Source organism: Chrysemys picta, chromosome 7 (genome assembly GCF_011386835.1).
Source record: "Chrysemys picta bellii isolate R12L10 chromosome 7, ASM1138683v2, whole genome shotgun sequence".
NCBI lineage: Eukaryota > Metazoa > Chordata > Testudines > Emydidae > Chrysemys > Chrysemys picta.
Window position 1 is genome coordinate 128,116,055 of NC_088797.1, and position 14,127 is coordinate 128,130,181.

General features: G+C 56.7%; 1 protein-coding gene across 2 annotated transcripts in view; it reads right to left on the reverse strand.

The window, feature by feature from the left end:
* ABCC2 (ATP binding cassette subfamily C member 2) overlaps positions 1–14,127 on the reverse strand; it is a 64,111-nt gene that overhangs the window by 45,573 nt on the left and 4,411 nt on the right. Inside the window, exon 1 of one of the 2 annotated variants that reach the window (XM_065553595.1) lies at positions 13,167–13,327. The exons of the other annotated variant lie outside the window; for it this stretch is intronic. Within the exon in view, the coding sequence (XP_065409667.1) occupies positions 13,167–13,208 (42 nt within the window). The 5' untranslated portion in view covers positions 13,209–13,327. Of the gene's footprint in view, positions 1–13,166; positions 13,328–14,127 lie in introns of those variants that run through there. 2 annotated transcript variants of the gene reach the window in all.

Genomic DNA, 14,127 nt, shown 5'->3' on the forward strand with positions numbered 1-14,127 from the left:
CATCCCTCCCTCTAAACACACATCCAACCCATATACTCCACAACACCCCTCCCCGTTCACCTGTCCGACCCCTAACCCCTAAGTACATCCCTCCCTCTAAACACACATCCAACCCATATACCCCACAGCTCCCCTCCCCCTTCACCTGTCCGACCCCTAACCGCCTCAGCGCATCCCTCCCTAAACACACATCCAACCCATATACCCCACAGCTCCCCTCCGCCTTCACCTGCCCGACCCCTAACCCATAAGTACATCCCTCCCTCTAAACATACATCGAACCCCATATACCCCACAGCTCCCCTCCCCCTTCACCTGCCCGACCCCTAACTGCCTCAGCGCATCCCTCCCCCTAACACACACTCAACCCCATATACCCCACAGCTCCCCTCCCCCTTCACCTGCCCGACCCCTAACCCATAAGTACATCCCTCCCTGTAAACACACATCCAACCCATATACCTCACAGCTTCCCTCCGCCTTCACCTGCCCGACCCCTAACCGCCTCAGCGCATCCCTCCCTAAACACACATCCAACTTCCTTGATTAAATCACTCTCACACCCTTCAGTTGCAGGGAACTGCTTGCACAGATTACCATGAGGATTCCTTTCCCCAGGAGCTTTTCTAAGCAGCAAATCACCCCTCACAGAAATTTTGCCCTTACCCTCTTCACCTAGGGCTTGCTCTAAAGGAACACTTCCCTGAGCAACAACAGACTTTTTCTGGGTCTTACTTACATCCAGGATCACCTTTAGCCCATCAGGCAGATTTCTACACAATCCCCTTTCAGGCAAACCCATAGACTTCCTAGATAAAAGGTTAGAAACATTTCCCTTCCCTTTGCCACGCACAAGTTCAGGAATCCTTTCCTTCTTGCTACAAGTTTCCACACCATCAGTAGATAACACAACCAAATCACCTTCATGCTCTCCTTGTGCCCTGGCTAGGGTATTACCCTGATTAGACAGAGTTGCTACACCCTTTACCAACCACACACTAGCAATAGGCAAAATATAAGCACCAGAATTGTCTGGTCTCTGGGATTTTGCTAAGACACTAACTGGATGCAACCTAGTTACAGTGCCATTCTCCCCAGCAGACACAGACTTAGGACCATTCCCTTCCTGGGCTTTAGTTGAATTCAGAACCAATTCTGAGACAACTGCACTAGTCTCAACCATCCCAGGCTGAAAGGCACCTTCTGTCTGCTCCACAGACAAAGAAGAGCTGGAGACACCTTTTCTACCAGACACACAGCTCGGGATTTCATTTCCCTTGTCCCAGCACACAGGGCTGTTCACAGACAACTGCTTGGAGACTGAGGTAGCTTCCTCCATAGGCAAGTCAATACCCCTGACAGATACAGGCACATTTCCTTCACTATCACTATTCTCCAGTGCCCCAAGCTCAAGGACAGACTGAGCAGACCGAACCCGCACCGGGTTAACTTGGTAGAGGCCCAGACGGACGAGGGGCAGGCTTCTCATGCAAGAGGGGCTGGCAGCTTATCAACTGCTCAAGAGAGAGAAGGGCCCCAGGCCAGCTTCTCTGGGGGGCCAGATGCTCCGGATTCAAAGTTCTCCGTTTACAGGGTGGGCGCGGGGCTGTCCCTGCGGAGCGAGTGCCTTGTTCCCCTGGAGGTGGATGGGAAGAAAGTTTATGGATACTGGGACACGGGCGCAGAGGTGACACTGGCCCGGGCCGAGGTGGTAGCCCCAGATCGGGTGGTGCCCAACACCTTCCTGACCCTGACAGGGGTGGGCGGGACCCCATTCAAGGTTCCCGTAGTGAGGGTACACCTGAAATGGGGGGCCAAGGAGGGCCCCAAGGACGTGGGAGTGCACCACCATTTGCCCACTGAGGTGTTGATGGGGGGGGACCTAGAGGACTGGCCAAGCAGCCCCCAGACCGCCTTAGTCGTGACCCGTAGCCAGAGCCAGCGAGGGGCACTACGCCCTGACCTTGGGAAGGATGTCACACTGGAGGCTCCAAACCCTACCCGGGTGGGGAGGGAACACCCAAGGACAAGGCTCGGGGTGGCTGGGGCTTCCAACCCAGCCGACGAGAGGGAGCAGGTCCCCATCCCTTCCCCAGCCGCCGAGTTCCAGGCCGAGTTGCAGAAGGACCCCTCCCTGCGGAAGCTAAGGGGCCTGGCTGACCTCAGTGTGGTACAGACCATGATGAGAGGATGCAAGGAGAGTTTCCTGTGGGAGAAGGGGTTCCTGTATCGAGAGTGGGCTCCCCCAGGGGAAGTGGAGTCGTGGGGGATCAGGAGGCAGCTGGTGGTTCCCCAGAAGTTTCGCCACAAGCTACTGTACCTGGCCCATGACATCCCTCTCGCAGGGCACCAGGGGATCCGGCGCACCAGGCAGAGGCTGCTACAGAACTTTTACTGGCCCGGGGTCTTCACCAACGTCCGGCAGTACTGCCGATCCTGTGACCCCTGCCAGAGGGTGGGGAAGGCCCGGGACAAGGGGAAAGCAGCGTTGAGACCTTTGCCCATCATAGAGGAGCCTTTCCAGAAGGTGGCCATGGACATAGTGGGACCTCTCAGCAAGACGACCCGGTCTGGGAAGAAATACATCCTGGTGGTGGTAGATTTCGCCACCCGCTACCCCGAGGCAGTGGCCTTATCGTCCATTGAAGCAGACGCTGTGGCAGATGCGCTGCTGACCATTTTCAGCCAAGTGGGGTTCCCCAAGGAAGTCTTGACGGACCAAGGGTCCAACTTCATGTCGGCCCTACTCCGGTGCTTGTGGGAGAGATGTGGGGTCCAGCACAACTGGGCCTCAGCATATCACCCCCAATCCAATGGGCTGGTGGAGAGGTTCAATGGGACGCTAAAAATGATGCTGAAAACATTTATGAATCAGCACCCGCAGGACTGGGACAAGTACTTACCTCACCTGCTGTTCGCGTACAGGGAGGTACCCCAGGAGTCTAATGGGTTTTCGCCTTTCGAACTGTTATATGGAAGGCGGGTAAGGGGGGCCCTGGACCTGATGAGAGACGAATGGGAGGGGAGGGCCACTCCTGATGGAGAGTCGGTGGTGGGGTATGCCCTGACCTTCCGGGAGCGACTTGCCGAGCTCATGGGCCTGGCCAGGGAGAATCTGGCCAGAGCCCAGAGGAAGCAGAAGGTCTGGTATGACCGCACAGCACGGGCCCGCGCCTTCGCCAGGTGATGGTCCTCATCCCCATGAGGAAAAACAAACTCCAGGCCGCCTGGGAAGGGCCCTTCAAGGTTGTCAAGCAACTAAACGAGGTAAACTATGTGGTGGAGCTGTCGAACCGGGCACACCACCACCGGGTGTACCATGTGAATATGATGAAGCCATATTATGACAGGGGGAATGTGGTGTTGGCCGTGTGTGGACATTGGGAGGGGCAGGGAGATGACCCTTTAGTAGATCTATTCCCTGGGACAAGAGCTGGCTTCCCCCTGGAAGCAATTCCCCTCTCTGATCGGCTAACCCCTGCCCAGCAAGCTGAGATCGGAGGGGTGCTGCATCTGTATCAACAGCTGTTTTCCAACCAGCCTGGACGCACTAATCTGACTGTCCACCGGGTGCAGACAGGATCGCACCCGCCTATAAAATGCTCCCCCTTCCGAGTCACAGGGAAAACTGCTCAGGACCTGGAAAGAGAGGTCAATGACATGCTGGCTTTGGGGGTGATCCAGCCGTCTTCCAGCCCTTGGGCCTCGCCGGTGGTGCTGGTCCCCAAAAAGAACGGGTCGATCCGGTTCTGTGTGGACTATCGGAAGCTCAATGCCATCACTGTAGCCGATGCCTACCCTATGCCCAGGCCTGACGAGCTCCTAGACAAGCTGGGAGGTGCTCGGTACCTTACCACCATGGATCTTACAAAGGGCTATTGGCAAGTGCCGCTGGATGCAGATGCCAGGCTGAAATCGGCCTTTATCACCCCTCTGGGGCTCTATGAGTTCCTGACCCTGCCCTTCGGCCTCAAGGGAGCGCCGGCCACCTTCCAGCGCCTGGTGGATCAGCTACTGAGGGGGATGGAGAGTTTTGCCGTGGCGTATATCGATGACATCTGTGTCTTTAGCCAGACCTGGGAGGACCACATGTCCCAGGTTAGACAAGTGCTGGACCGACTCCAGGAGGCTGGGCTGACCGTAAAACCGGAGAAGTGCAAGGTGGGGATGGCTGAGGTATCCTACCTAGGCCACCGGGTGGGAAGCGACTGCCTAAAGCCGGAACCAGCCAAAGTGGAGGTGATCAGAGACTGGCCCGCTCCTCAAACCAAAAAGCAGGTCCAAGCCTTTATTGGGATGGCAGGGTACTATCGAAGGTTCGTGCCCCACTTTAGCGCCATAGCCGCCCCCATCACTGAGCTGTGCAAGAAGGGGAAGCCAGACAAGGTGGTCTGGACCGAGGAGTGCCAGGAGGCTCTCCGGGCGCTGAAGGAGGCTCTGGTCAGTGGCCCAGTTCTGGCAAACCCAGACTTTGACAAGCCCTTTATGGTGTTCACCGACACCTCAGACACAGGACTGGGGGCGGTGTTAATGCAGGAGGATGAAAAGGGGGAGAGACACCCCATCGTGTACCTGAGCAAGAAGTTGCTACCCCAGGAGCAGAACTACGCGGCCATCGAGAAGGAATGCCTGGCCATGGTGTGGGCCCTCAAGAAACTAGAGCCATATCTCTTTGGGCGACACTTCACCGTGCACACCGACCACTCTCCCCTGACCTGGCTGCACCAGATGAAAGGAGCCAACGCCAAGCTCCTGAGATGGAGCCTGCTCCTGCAGGATTATGACATGGACGTGGTCCATGTGAAGGGACGTGACAACCTGATAGCGGACGCGTTGTCCCGGAGAGGGAGCCCTGAACTTCCCCAGGTCACTGGTCAGAGTGACCCCGCTCAGTTCAGTCTCGAAGGGGGGAGAGATGTGACGGAGCAGGGAGCGGGGCAGATTTGACCTGGGAATGTTGCAGGGGGGGTTGCAGTGGGGATGTGGGACTTCCCTTGAAGGAAGCTACCTGAGGGAAACGGTGGGGGCGACGGACCTGTCTGGTTTTAAGATTAAGTTAGATAAGTTTATGGAGGGAATGGTTTAATGGTAAAGCATAGTAGTCAAGGAAAACCAAGCAATGGTAGGTAAATATTACAATGGCTAACAGGGGTCAGGCTAGAGACTCTTGCCTATATGCTCGGGGTCTTACTGATCGCCATATTTGGGGTCGGGAAGGAATTTTCCTCCAGGGTAGATTGGCTGAGCCTCTGGAGGTTTTTCGCCTTCCTCTGCAGCATGGGGCAGGGATCGCTAGCAGGAGGGTCTCTGCCGATTGAAGTCACTAAAACACAGGATTAGGGACTTCAATAGCAGAGTCCAGGGAAGGGGTAGGGACGGTTTTATGGCCTGCAGCATGCAGGGGGTCAGACCAGATGATCATAATGGTCCCTTCTGACCTTAAAGTCTATGAGTCTATGAGTCTATGAGCTGTAACCTGAGCCAGGAGGGGGTGGGGAGAATTAACACCTTCTGCCCGGGAGACTGAACAAAGGAGAGGAGGAGCTGGGGGGAGGGGGAAGAGGGGAGCTGCAGGAGGAGTTTTGGTTTGGTTTCAGTTTGGGCTGGGTGGTACAACGCAGGGAACCCCAAGCTGGGGTCTAAGCTCCCTGAACCTCCCAGAGGGACCTAATTGAGGGGGTCTGGTCGTACCTACACGCTCTGCTTGAAACTGTGTTCCTGTCCTTAAATAAACCTTCTGCTTTACTGGCTGGTTGAGAGTCACAGTGAATCTCAAAAAGAGGGGTGCAGGGCCCTGACTCCCCCACACTCCGCGACACTCACCCATTGCAACTGCTCTTTAACCAACCAAACTCTCAATCCCAAAATTCAAATTTGGATAACGTGGGGTTCTGACCCAAAGCTTCATTGACCTGGTTCTGTGGATCCTGCCGACTACGCCACTGTGACAATGCGGTTCTGGCGGAACCCAACTGAGAGTGTCAACTCAGGACAAATTGCTCAAACAGGGCAGTTACAGCCCAAGGCTGGGGTTTTTTCCACCTCTAAGGCAAACCAAACCAGCCAGACTAAGAGGACTTTGGTCTCACCCCACTGGCTAACCGCAAGTCTCACAAGCAATCTCCTTAGACACTCCAGTTTCCCAGTATTACCACCAGTGCCACTCATTATGGGGACAAATGGTTACGAAAACCAATACCCCAGTAAAAGAAAAAGGTTCTCCTGATCCCAAAGGACCAAGCCCCAGACCCAGGTCAGTATACAAATCAGATCTTACCCACAAATCACGCTGTTGCCAATCCTTTAGAATCTAAAATCTAAAGGTTTATTCATAAAAGGAAAAAGATAGAAATGAGAGTTAGAATTGGTTAAATGGAATCAATTACATACAGTAATGGCAAAGTTCTTGGTTCAGGCTTGCAGCAGTGATAGAATAAACTGCAGGTTCAAATCAAGTCTCTGGAATACATCCCCCGCTGGGATGGGTCCTCAGTCCTTTGTTCAAAGCTTCAGCTTGTAGCAAAGTTCCTCCAGCGGTACGAAGCAGGATTGAAGACCAGATGGAGATGAGGCATCAGCCTTATATAGTCTTTTCCAGGTGTAAGAACACCTCTTTGTTCTTACTGTGGAAAATTACAGCAAAATGGAGTCTGGAGTCACATGGGCAAGTTCCTGCATACTTTGCTGAGTCTCAAGGCATATTTGCCTTCTCTCAATGGGTCCATTGTATAGCTGATGGTCCTTAATGGGCCATCATGCAGGCTAGGCAGAGGTAACACCAGGTTGCCTGGGATGTTACCCAGCAGCATAGCATAAGTTTGAAATACAGACAGTATAGAGCTAATATTCATAACTTCAACGACAAAACTGATACACACATATAGACAGCATAATCATAACCAGTAAACCATAACCTTGTCTTAGACACCCCATTTAACCCCCTTTATACAAGATTTGCGTGCCACTACAGGACCTTGGTTGCAACAATGATCTATATGGTCCCAGATTATATCAATAACGTCACACCAACCCATATACCCCACAGCTCCCTCCCCCTTCACCTCCCGACCCCTAACCCCTAAGTACATCCCTCCCTCTAAACACACATCCAACCCCATATACCCCATAGCACCCCTCCCCCTTCACCTGCCCAACCCCTAACCGCCTCAGAGCATCCCTCCCGCTTATCATACACGCAACCCCATATACCCCACATCACCCCTCCCCCTTCACCTGCCCGACCCCTAACCGCCTCAGCGCATCCCTCCCTAAACACACATCCAACCCATATACCCCACAGCTCCCCGCCCCCTTCACCTGCCCGACCCCTAACCCCTAAGTACATCCCTCCCTCTAAACACACATCCAACCCATATACCCCACAGCTCCCCTCCTCCTTCACCTGCCCAACCCCTAACCGCCTCAGCGCATCCCTCCCACTTATCATACACGCAACCCCATATACCCCACAGCACCCCTCCCCCTTCACCTGCCCGACCCCTATTCCTAAGTACATCTGTGACGTTATTGACATAAACTGGGACCATATAGATCATTGTTGCAACCAAGGTCCTGTAGTGGCACCCAAATCTTGTATAAAGGGGGTCAAATGGGGTGTCTAGGACAAGGTTATGGTTTACTGGTTATGATTATGCTGTCTATATGTATGTATCAGTTTTGTAGTCGAAGTTATGAATATTGGCTCTATACTGTCTGTATGGCAAACTTATGCTATGCTTCTGGGTGACATCCCAGACAAGCTGAGATTAGCTCTGCCTAGCCTGCTTGATGGCCCATTAAGGACCATCAGCTATACAATGGACCCATTGAGAGAAGGCAGATACGCCTTGTACCTCAGCAAAGTATGCAGGGACTGGCCCATGTGACTCCAGACTCCATTTTGCTGTAATTTTCCACAGTAAGAACAAAGAGGTGTTCTTACACCTGGAAAAGACTATATAAGGCTGATGCCTGATCTCCATCTTGTCTTCAACCCTGCTTCTTACCTCTGGAGGGACTTTGCTACAAACTGAAGCTCTGAACAAAGGACTGAATGACCCATCCCAGCTGGGGATGTATTCCAGAGACTTGATTTGAACCTGCAGTTTATTCCATCGCTGCTGCAAGCCTGAACCAAGAACTTTGCCATTACTGTATGTAATTGATTCCATTTAACCAATTCTAACTCTCATCTCTATCTTTTTCCTTTTATGAATAAATCTTTAGATTTAGATTCTAAAGGATTGGCAGTAGCGTGATTTGTGGGTAAGGTCTGACTTGTATATTGACCTGGGTCTGGGGCTTGGTCCTTTGGGATCAGGAGAACCTTTTTCTTTTACTGAGGTATTGGTTTTTATAACCATTTGTCCCCATAACGTGTGGCACTGGTGGTAATACTGGGAAACTGGAGTGTCTAAGGAGATTGCTTGTGAGACTTGCGGTTAGCCAGTGGGGTGAGACCGAAGTCTTAGTCTGGCTGGTTTGGTTTGCCTTAGAGGTGGAAAAACCCCGGCCTTGGGCTGTAACTGCCCTATTTTAGCAATTTGTCCTGAGTTGGCACTCTCAGTTGGGTTCTGCCAGAACTGCATTGTCACAACATCCCTCCCTCTAAACACACATCCAACCCATATACCTCACAGCTCTCCTCCCCCTTCACCTGCCCAACTCCTAACCCCTAAGTACATCCCTCCCTCTAAACACACATCTAACCCATATAACCCACAGCTCCCCTCCCCCTCACGTGCCCAACCCCTAACCGCCTCAGAGCATCCCTCCCCCTTATCATACACTCAACTCCATATACCTCACAGCACCCCGCCCCTTCACCTGCCTGACCCCTAACCGCTAAGTACATCCCTCCCCGTAAACACACATCCAACCCATATACCCCACAGCTCTCGCCCCCTTCACCTGCCCGACTCCTAACCCCATCCCTCCCCCTAAACACACATCCAACCCATATACCCCACAGCACCCCTCCTCCTTCACCTGCCCGACTCCTAACCGCCTCAGCGCATCCCTCCCTAAACACACATCCAACCCATATACCCCACAGCCCCCCTCCCCCTTCACCTGCCCGACCCCTAACCCCTAAGTACATCCCTCCCTCTAAACACACATCCAACCCATATACCCCACAGCTCCCCGCCCCCTTCACCTGCCCGACTCCTAACCCCTAAGTACATCCCTCCCCCTAAACACACATCCAACCCATATACCCCACAGCACCCCTCCGCCTTCACCTGCCTGACCCCTAACCACCTCTGCGCATCCCTCCCCCTAAACACACATCCAACCCATATACCCCACAGCTCCCCTCCCCCTTCACCTGCCCGACCCCTAACCGCCTCAGTGCATCCCTCCCTAAACACACATCCAACCCATATACCCCACAGCCCCCCTCCCCCTTCACCTGCCCGACCCCTAACCGCCTCAGTGCATCCCTCCCCCTAACACACACTCAACCCCATATACCCCACAGCTCCCCTCCCCTTCACCTGCCCAACCCCTAACCGCCTCAGCGCATCCCTCCCTAAACACACATCCAACCCATATACCCCACAGCACCCCTCCCCCTTCACCTGCCCGACCCCTAACCGCCTCAGTGCATCCCTCCCCCTAACACACACTCAACCCCATATACCCCACAGCTCCCCTCCCCCTTCACCTGCCAGACCCCTAACCGCCTCAGCGCATCCCTCCCTAAACACACATCCAACCCATATACCCCACAGCTCCCCTCCACCTTCACCCCCCCGACTCCTAACCCCATCCCTCCCCCTAACACACACTCAACCCCATATACCCCACAGCTCCCCTCCCCCTTCACCTGCCAGACCCCTAACCACCTCTGCGCATCCCTCCCTAAACACACATCCAACCCATATACCCCACAGCACCCCTCCCCCTTCACCTGCCCGACCCCTAACCGCCTCAGTGCATCCCTCCCCCTAACACACACTCAACCCCATATACCCCACAGCACCCCTCCCCTTCACCTGCCCAACCCCTAACCGCCTCAGCGCATCCCTCCCTAAACACACATCCAACCCATATACCCCACAGCTCCCCTCCCCCTTCACCTGCCCGACTCCTAACCCCTAAGTACATCCCTCCCCCTAAACACACATCCAACCCATATACCCCACAGCACCCCTCCGCCTTCACCTGCCTGACCCCTAACCACCTCTGCGCATCCCTCCCCCTAAACACACATCCAACCCATATACCCCACAGCACTCCTCCCCCTTCACCTCCCCGTCCCCTAACCGCCTCAGCGCATCCCTCCCCCTTATCACACACTCAACCCCATATACCCCACAGCTCTCCTCCTCCTTCACCTGCCCAATCCCTAACCACCTCAGTGCATCCCTCCCCCTAAACACACATCCAACCCCATATACCCCACAGCTCCCCTCCCCCTTCACCTGCCAGACCCCTAACCCCTCAGAACACCCCTCCCCCAAACACTCCCCCGACCCCTAACCTGTCAAAGCACCCCCTCACCTTAAACAAACCCTGATCCCCAGAGCAACCATCCCCCTAAACAAATCCTGACCCCAAACCCCTCCCCTAACCATCCACTCAACTCCTAAGCCCTCAAGGCACCCCTCCCCAACCGGGGCAGCTCCAGCTTTTTTGCGTCCTGGCGGAAAAAAAACAAAACCCCATTGAGCTACCACGATGATGACGACCAGGACGTGCTGCCCCAACAATGGACGGACTAATGCCCCTTTCTATTGGCTGCCCCAGGCACCTGCTTCCTTCACTGGTGCCTGGAGCCGGCCCTGCTCCCCCTAAACATACACCCGACCCCATCCCCTTAGAGCACCCCTCCTACACACTTGTACAATAAATATGAAATTCAAGAATTAGAGTTAACTTAAATTTGGTTAAGGAAATAGATCTGTGCTGTAAAGAAAGGCCCTGAGTACCAAGCAGAAGGAAGGCCTTGAAAATAATGAGTTGCCAGGCCAGAAGGAATGAAGTAGGGAGAACGTCTTGTTCAAAGAATAACTAATGAGGTAAGGGGAAGTTTCTAGAAAGAAGCCTCTGGTGATAGGGGTGCCTGCTGATAGTTTTATAGAAGACAAAAATTTGTCATAAAAGGAGCCAGCATGACCTTTCCCAACCCCACACATGTGCTAAGGCCTGGATGAGCCCAGGTGCCCCGGAGAAACTGGGGCAGCAAGGAGGAAGGAAAGGCCTTGTGAAGAAAGGTGGTTGTAAATCTTAGCTGGATTAAAACTGGAGCACTCGTCCCCCTGCGCAAACCCTGACCCCATGGCCCCCAGAGCCCTTGTCCCCATAGACACACACCCTGACCCCATCCATCCCCCGAAGCCCTCGTCCTTCTGCTCACCCCCGACCCCATCTCACCCAGAGCATTCGTCCTCCTGTGCACCCCGAACCCCATCCCCCCAGAGCACTCGTCCCCCTGCGCGCCCCCGACCCCATCCCCCTGGAGCCCTCATCCCCCTGTGCACCCCAACCCCATCCCCCCAGAGCACTCGTCCCCCTGCGCACCCCCAACCCCATCCCCCTGTGCACCCCCAATCCCATCCCCCCAGAGCACTCATCCCCCTATGCACCCCCAACCCCATCCCCCTGTGCACCCCCAACCCCATCCCCCCGGAGCCCTCATCCCCCTGCGCACCCCCGACCCCATCCCCCCAGAGCACTCGTCCCCCTGCGCGCCCCCAACCCCATCCCCCCAGAGCACTCGTCCCCCTGCGCGCCCCCGACCCCATCCCCCTGGAGCCCTCATCCCCCTGTGCACCCCAACCCCATCCCCCCAGAGCACTCGTCCCCCTGCGCACCCCCAACCCCATCCCCCTGTGCACCCCCAATCCCATCCCCCCAGAGCACTCGTCCCCCTGCGCACCCCCAACCCCATCCCCCTGCGCACCCCCGACCCCATCCCCCCAGAGCACTCGTCCCCCTGCGCGCCCCCAACCCCATCCCCCCAGAGCACTCGTCCCCCTGCGCGCCCCCGACCCCATCCCCCCGGAGCCCTCATCCCCCTGCGCGCCCCCTGCAGCACTCATCCCCCTGCGCACCCCCGACCCCATCCTCCTGCGCACCCCTAATCCCATCCCCCTGGAGCCCTCATCCCCCTGCGCGCCCCCTGGAGCACTCATCCCCCTGCGCACCCCCGACCCCATCCTCCTGCGCACCCCTAATCCCATCCTCCCGGAGCCCTCATCCCTCTGCGCACCCCCGACCCCATCCCCCCGGAGCCCTCATCCCCCTGCGCACCCCCGACCCCATCCCCCCGGAGCCCTCATCCCCCTGCGCGCCCCCGACCCCATCCCCCCGGAGCCCTCGTCCCCCTGCGCGCCCCCGACCCCATCCCCCCGGAGCCCTCGTCCCCCTGCGCGCCCCCGACCCCATCCCCCCGGAGCCCTCGTCCCCCTGTGCACCCCTAATCCCATCCCCCTGGAGCACTCGTCCCCCTGTGTGCACCCGACCCCATCCTCCCGGAGCCCTCATCCCCCTGTGTGCCCCCGATCCCATCCCCCCGGAGCCCTCGTCCCCCTGCGCGCCCCCGACCCCATCACCCGGAGCCCTCGTCCCCCTGCGCGCCCCCGACCCCATCCCCCCGGAGCCCTCGTCCCCCTGCGCGCCCCCGACCCCATCCCCCCGGAGCCCTCGTCCCCCTGCGCGCCCCCGACCCCATCCCCCAGAGCCCTCATCCTTCTGCTCACCCCCAACCCCATCCCCCCGGAGCCCTCGTCCCCCTGCACACCTCCTAACCTCCCGGGAGCAGAAAAGGCACCTGGGGTTGCATCTCTCCTGTCTCCAGAGGACAGCGTGCAGTGCCCCATGTCTCTGGACACAGTGTGGCAGAGGGTGAGCTCAGGCCACTGGCTGATTTTCAGATCATGCTCATCTCACCGTTACTTTCCCCTTCCCGGCCTGGCTTGCCATGTGTGTGCAGCGCCCAGCACCCAACAGGGCCCGTTGGCACTGGCGTTACACCCATGGGAAATAACGACTATAACGCCAGAACCCTGACCTGGGCATGCCCCCTTCCCATCAGGGTGCTTTGCCTCCGTAAGGACTGGGGGACCCCAGACTTTGGCTTGTGTTTTCTGCTCTCCCCAGGTATCCGCATGCCCCTGCCCTGAGGGGTGAGGGCTCTGCGAAGCCATGCAGCCACTTACCCAAAAGACGGAGCCACAGAACTCCTCCAGTGGCGCAGGCATGGCCCAAGCGTTTGGGGAGCTGACAGCTCCCTCCTCTTCGCTCTCTGCAGGGGCGTTAGACCTGAATGACTGAGCAGGGTAAAAGATCCCAAACAACCCGAAGAGGGAGGATGAGATCAGATGGCGGGGCAGTGCAGTTAATCATTAACTCTCTCTTGCTCTTGCACAATGCCACAAATGGAGTGATGACCCAGGGTCCTAGGAGAACTGCACAGGGAGCCCCAGGTGGGCAGACCCCAGCTGGGAGCCCTCCGGGCGGGCAGACCCCAGCTGGGAGCCACAGGGGGCCCCAGGCAGGCAGAGTCCAGTTGCGAGCCCCAGGGGGCCCCGAGCAGGCAGACTCCAGCTGGGAGCCCCAGGGGGCCCCAGGCAGGCAGAGTCCAGTTGCGAGCCCTAGGGGGCCCCGGGTGGGCAGACTCCAGCTGGGACCCACAGGGGCCCCATTGATCAGCTATTTTAGCTCAGAGTATGTCTACGCTGCAGTTGAAAACCCTCAGCTGGCCAACAGCGCCAGCTGACTCCGGCTTAGGGGGCATTTAATTGCCGTGTAGACGCTTGGGCTGGAGCCTGGGCTCTAGGACTCTGCGAGGTGGGAGAGTCCCAGAACTCAGGCTGCAGCCTGAGCCCAAATGTCAACATCGCAATTCAACACCCCCTTAGCCCGAGCCAGCTGACCTGGGCCAGTGCGGAACCAGGCTCAGGGGACAGCCCAGGCTCAGAAATTCCAGCACATCCCAGCTGTGATCCATGGGACGCCCCGGGAGACACAATCTCAGACTGATCTAGTGAAACCCTTGGCAGCAGGAGGAAGACAAGTGTTGCCAAAGTGTAAGAAAGTGCCCCACCCCTCAGGTGTCAGTCAGGAGGGTAAACCCCTCTGTGTGCCCCCCCAAGCTCCACGGGCCCTGCTCACACCCCT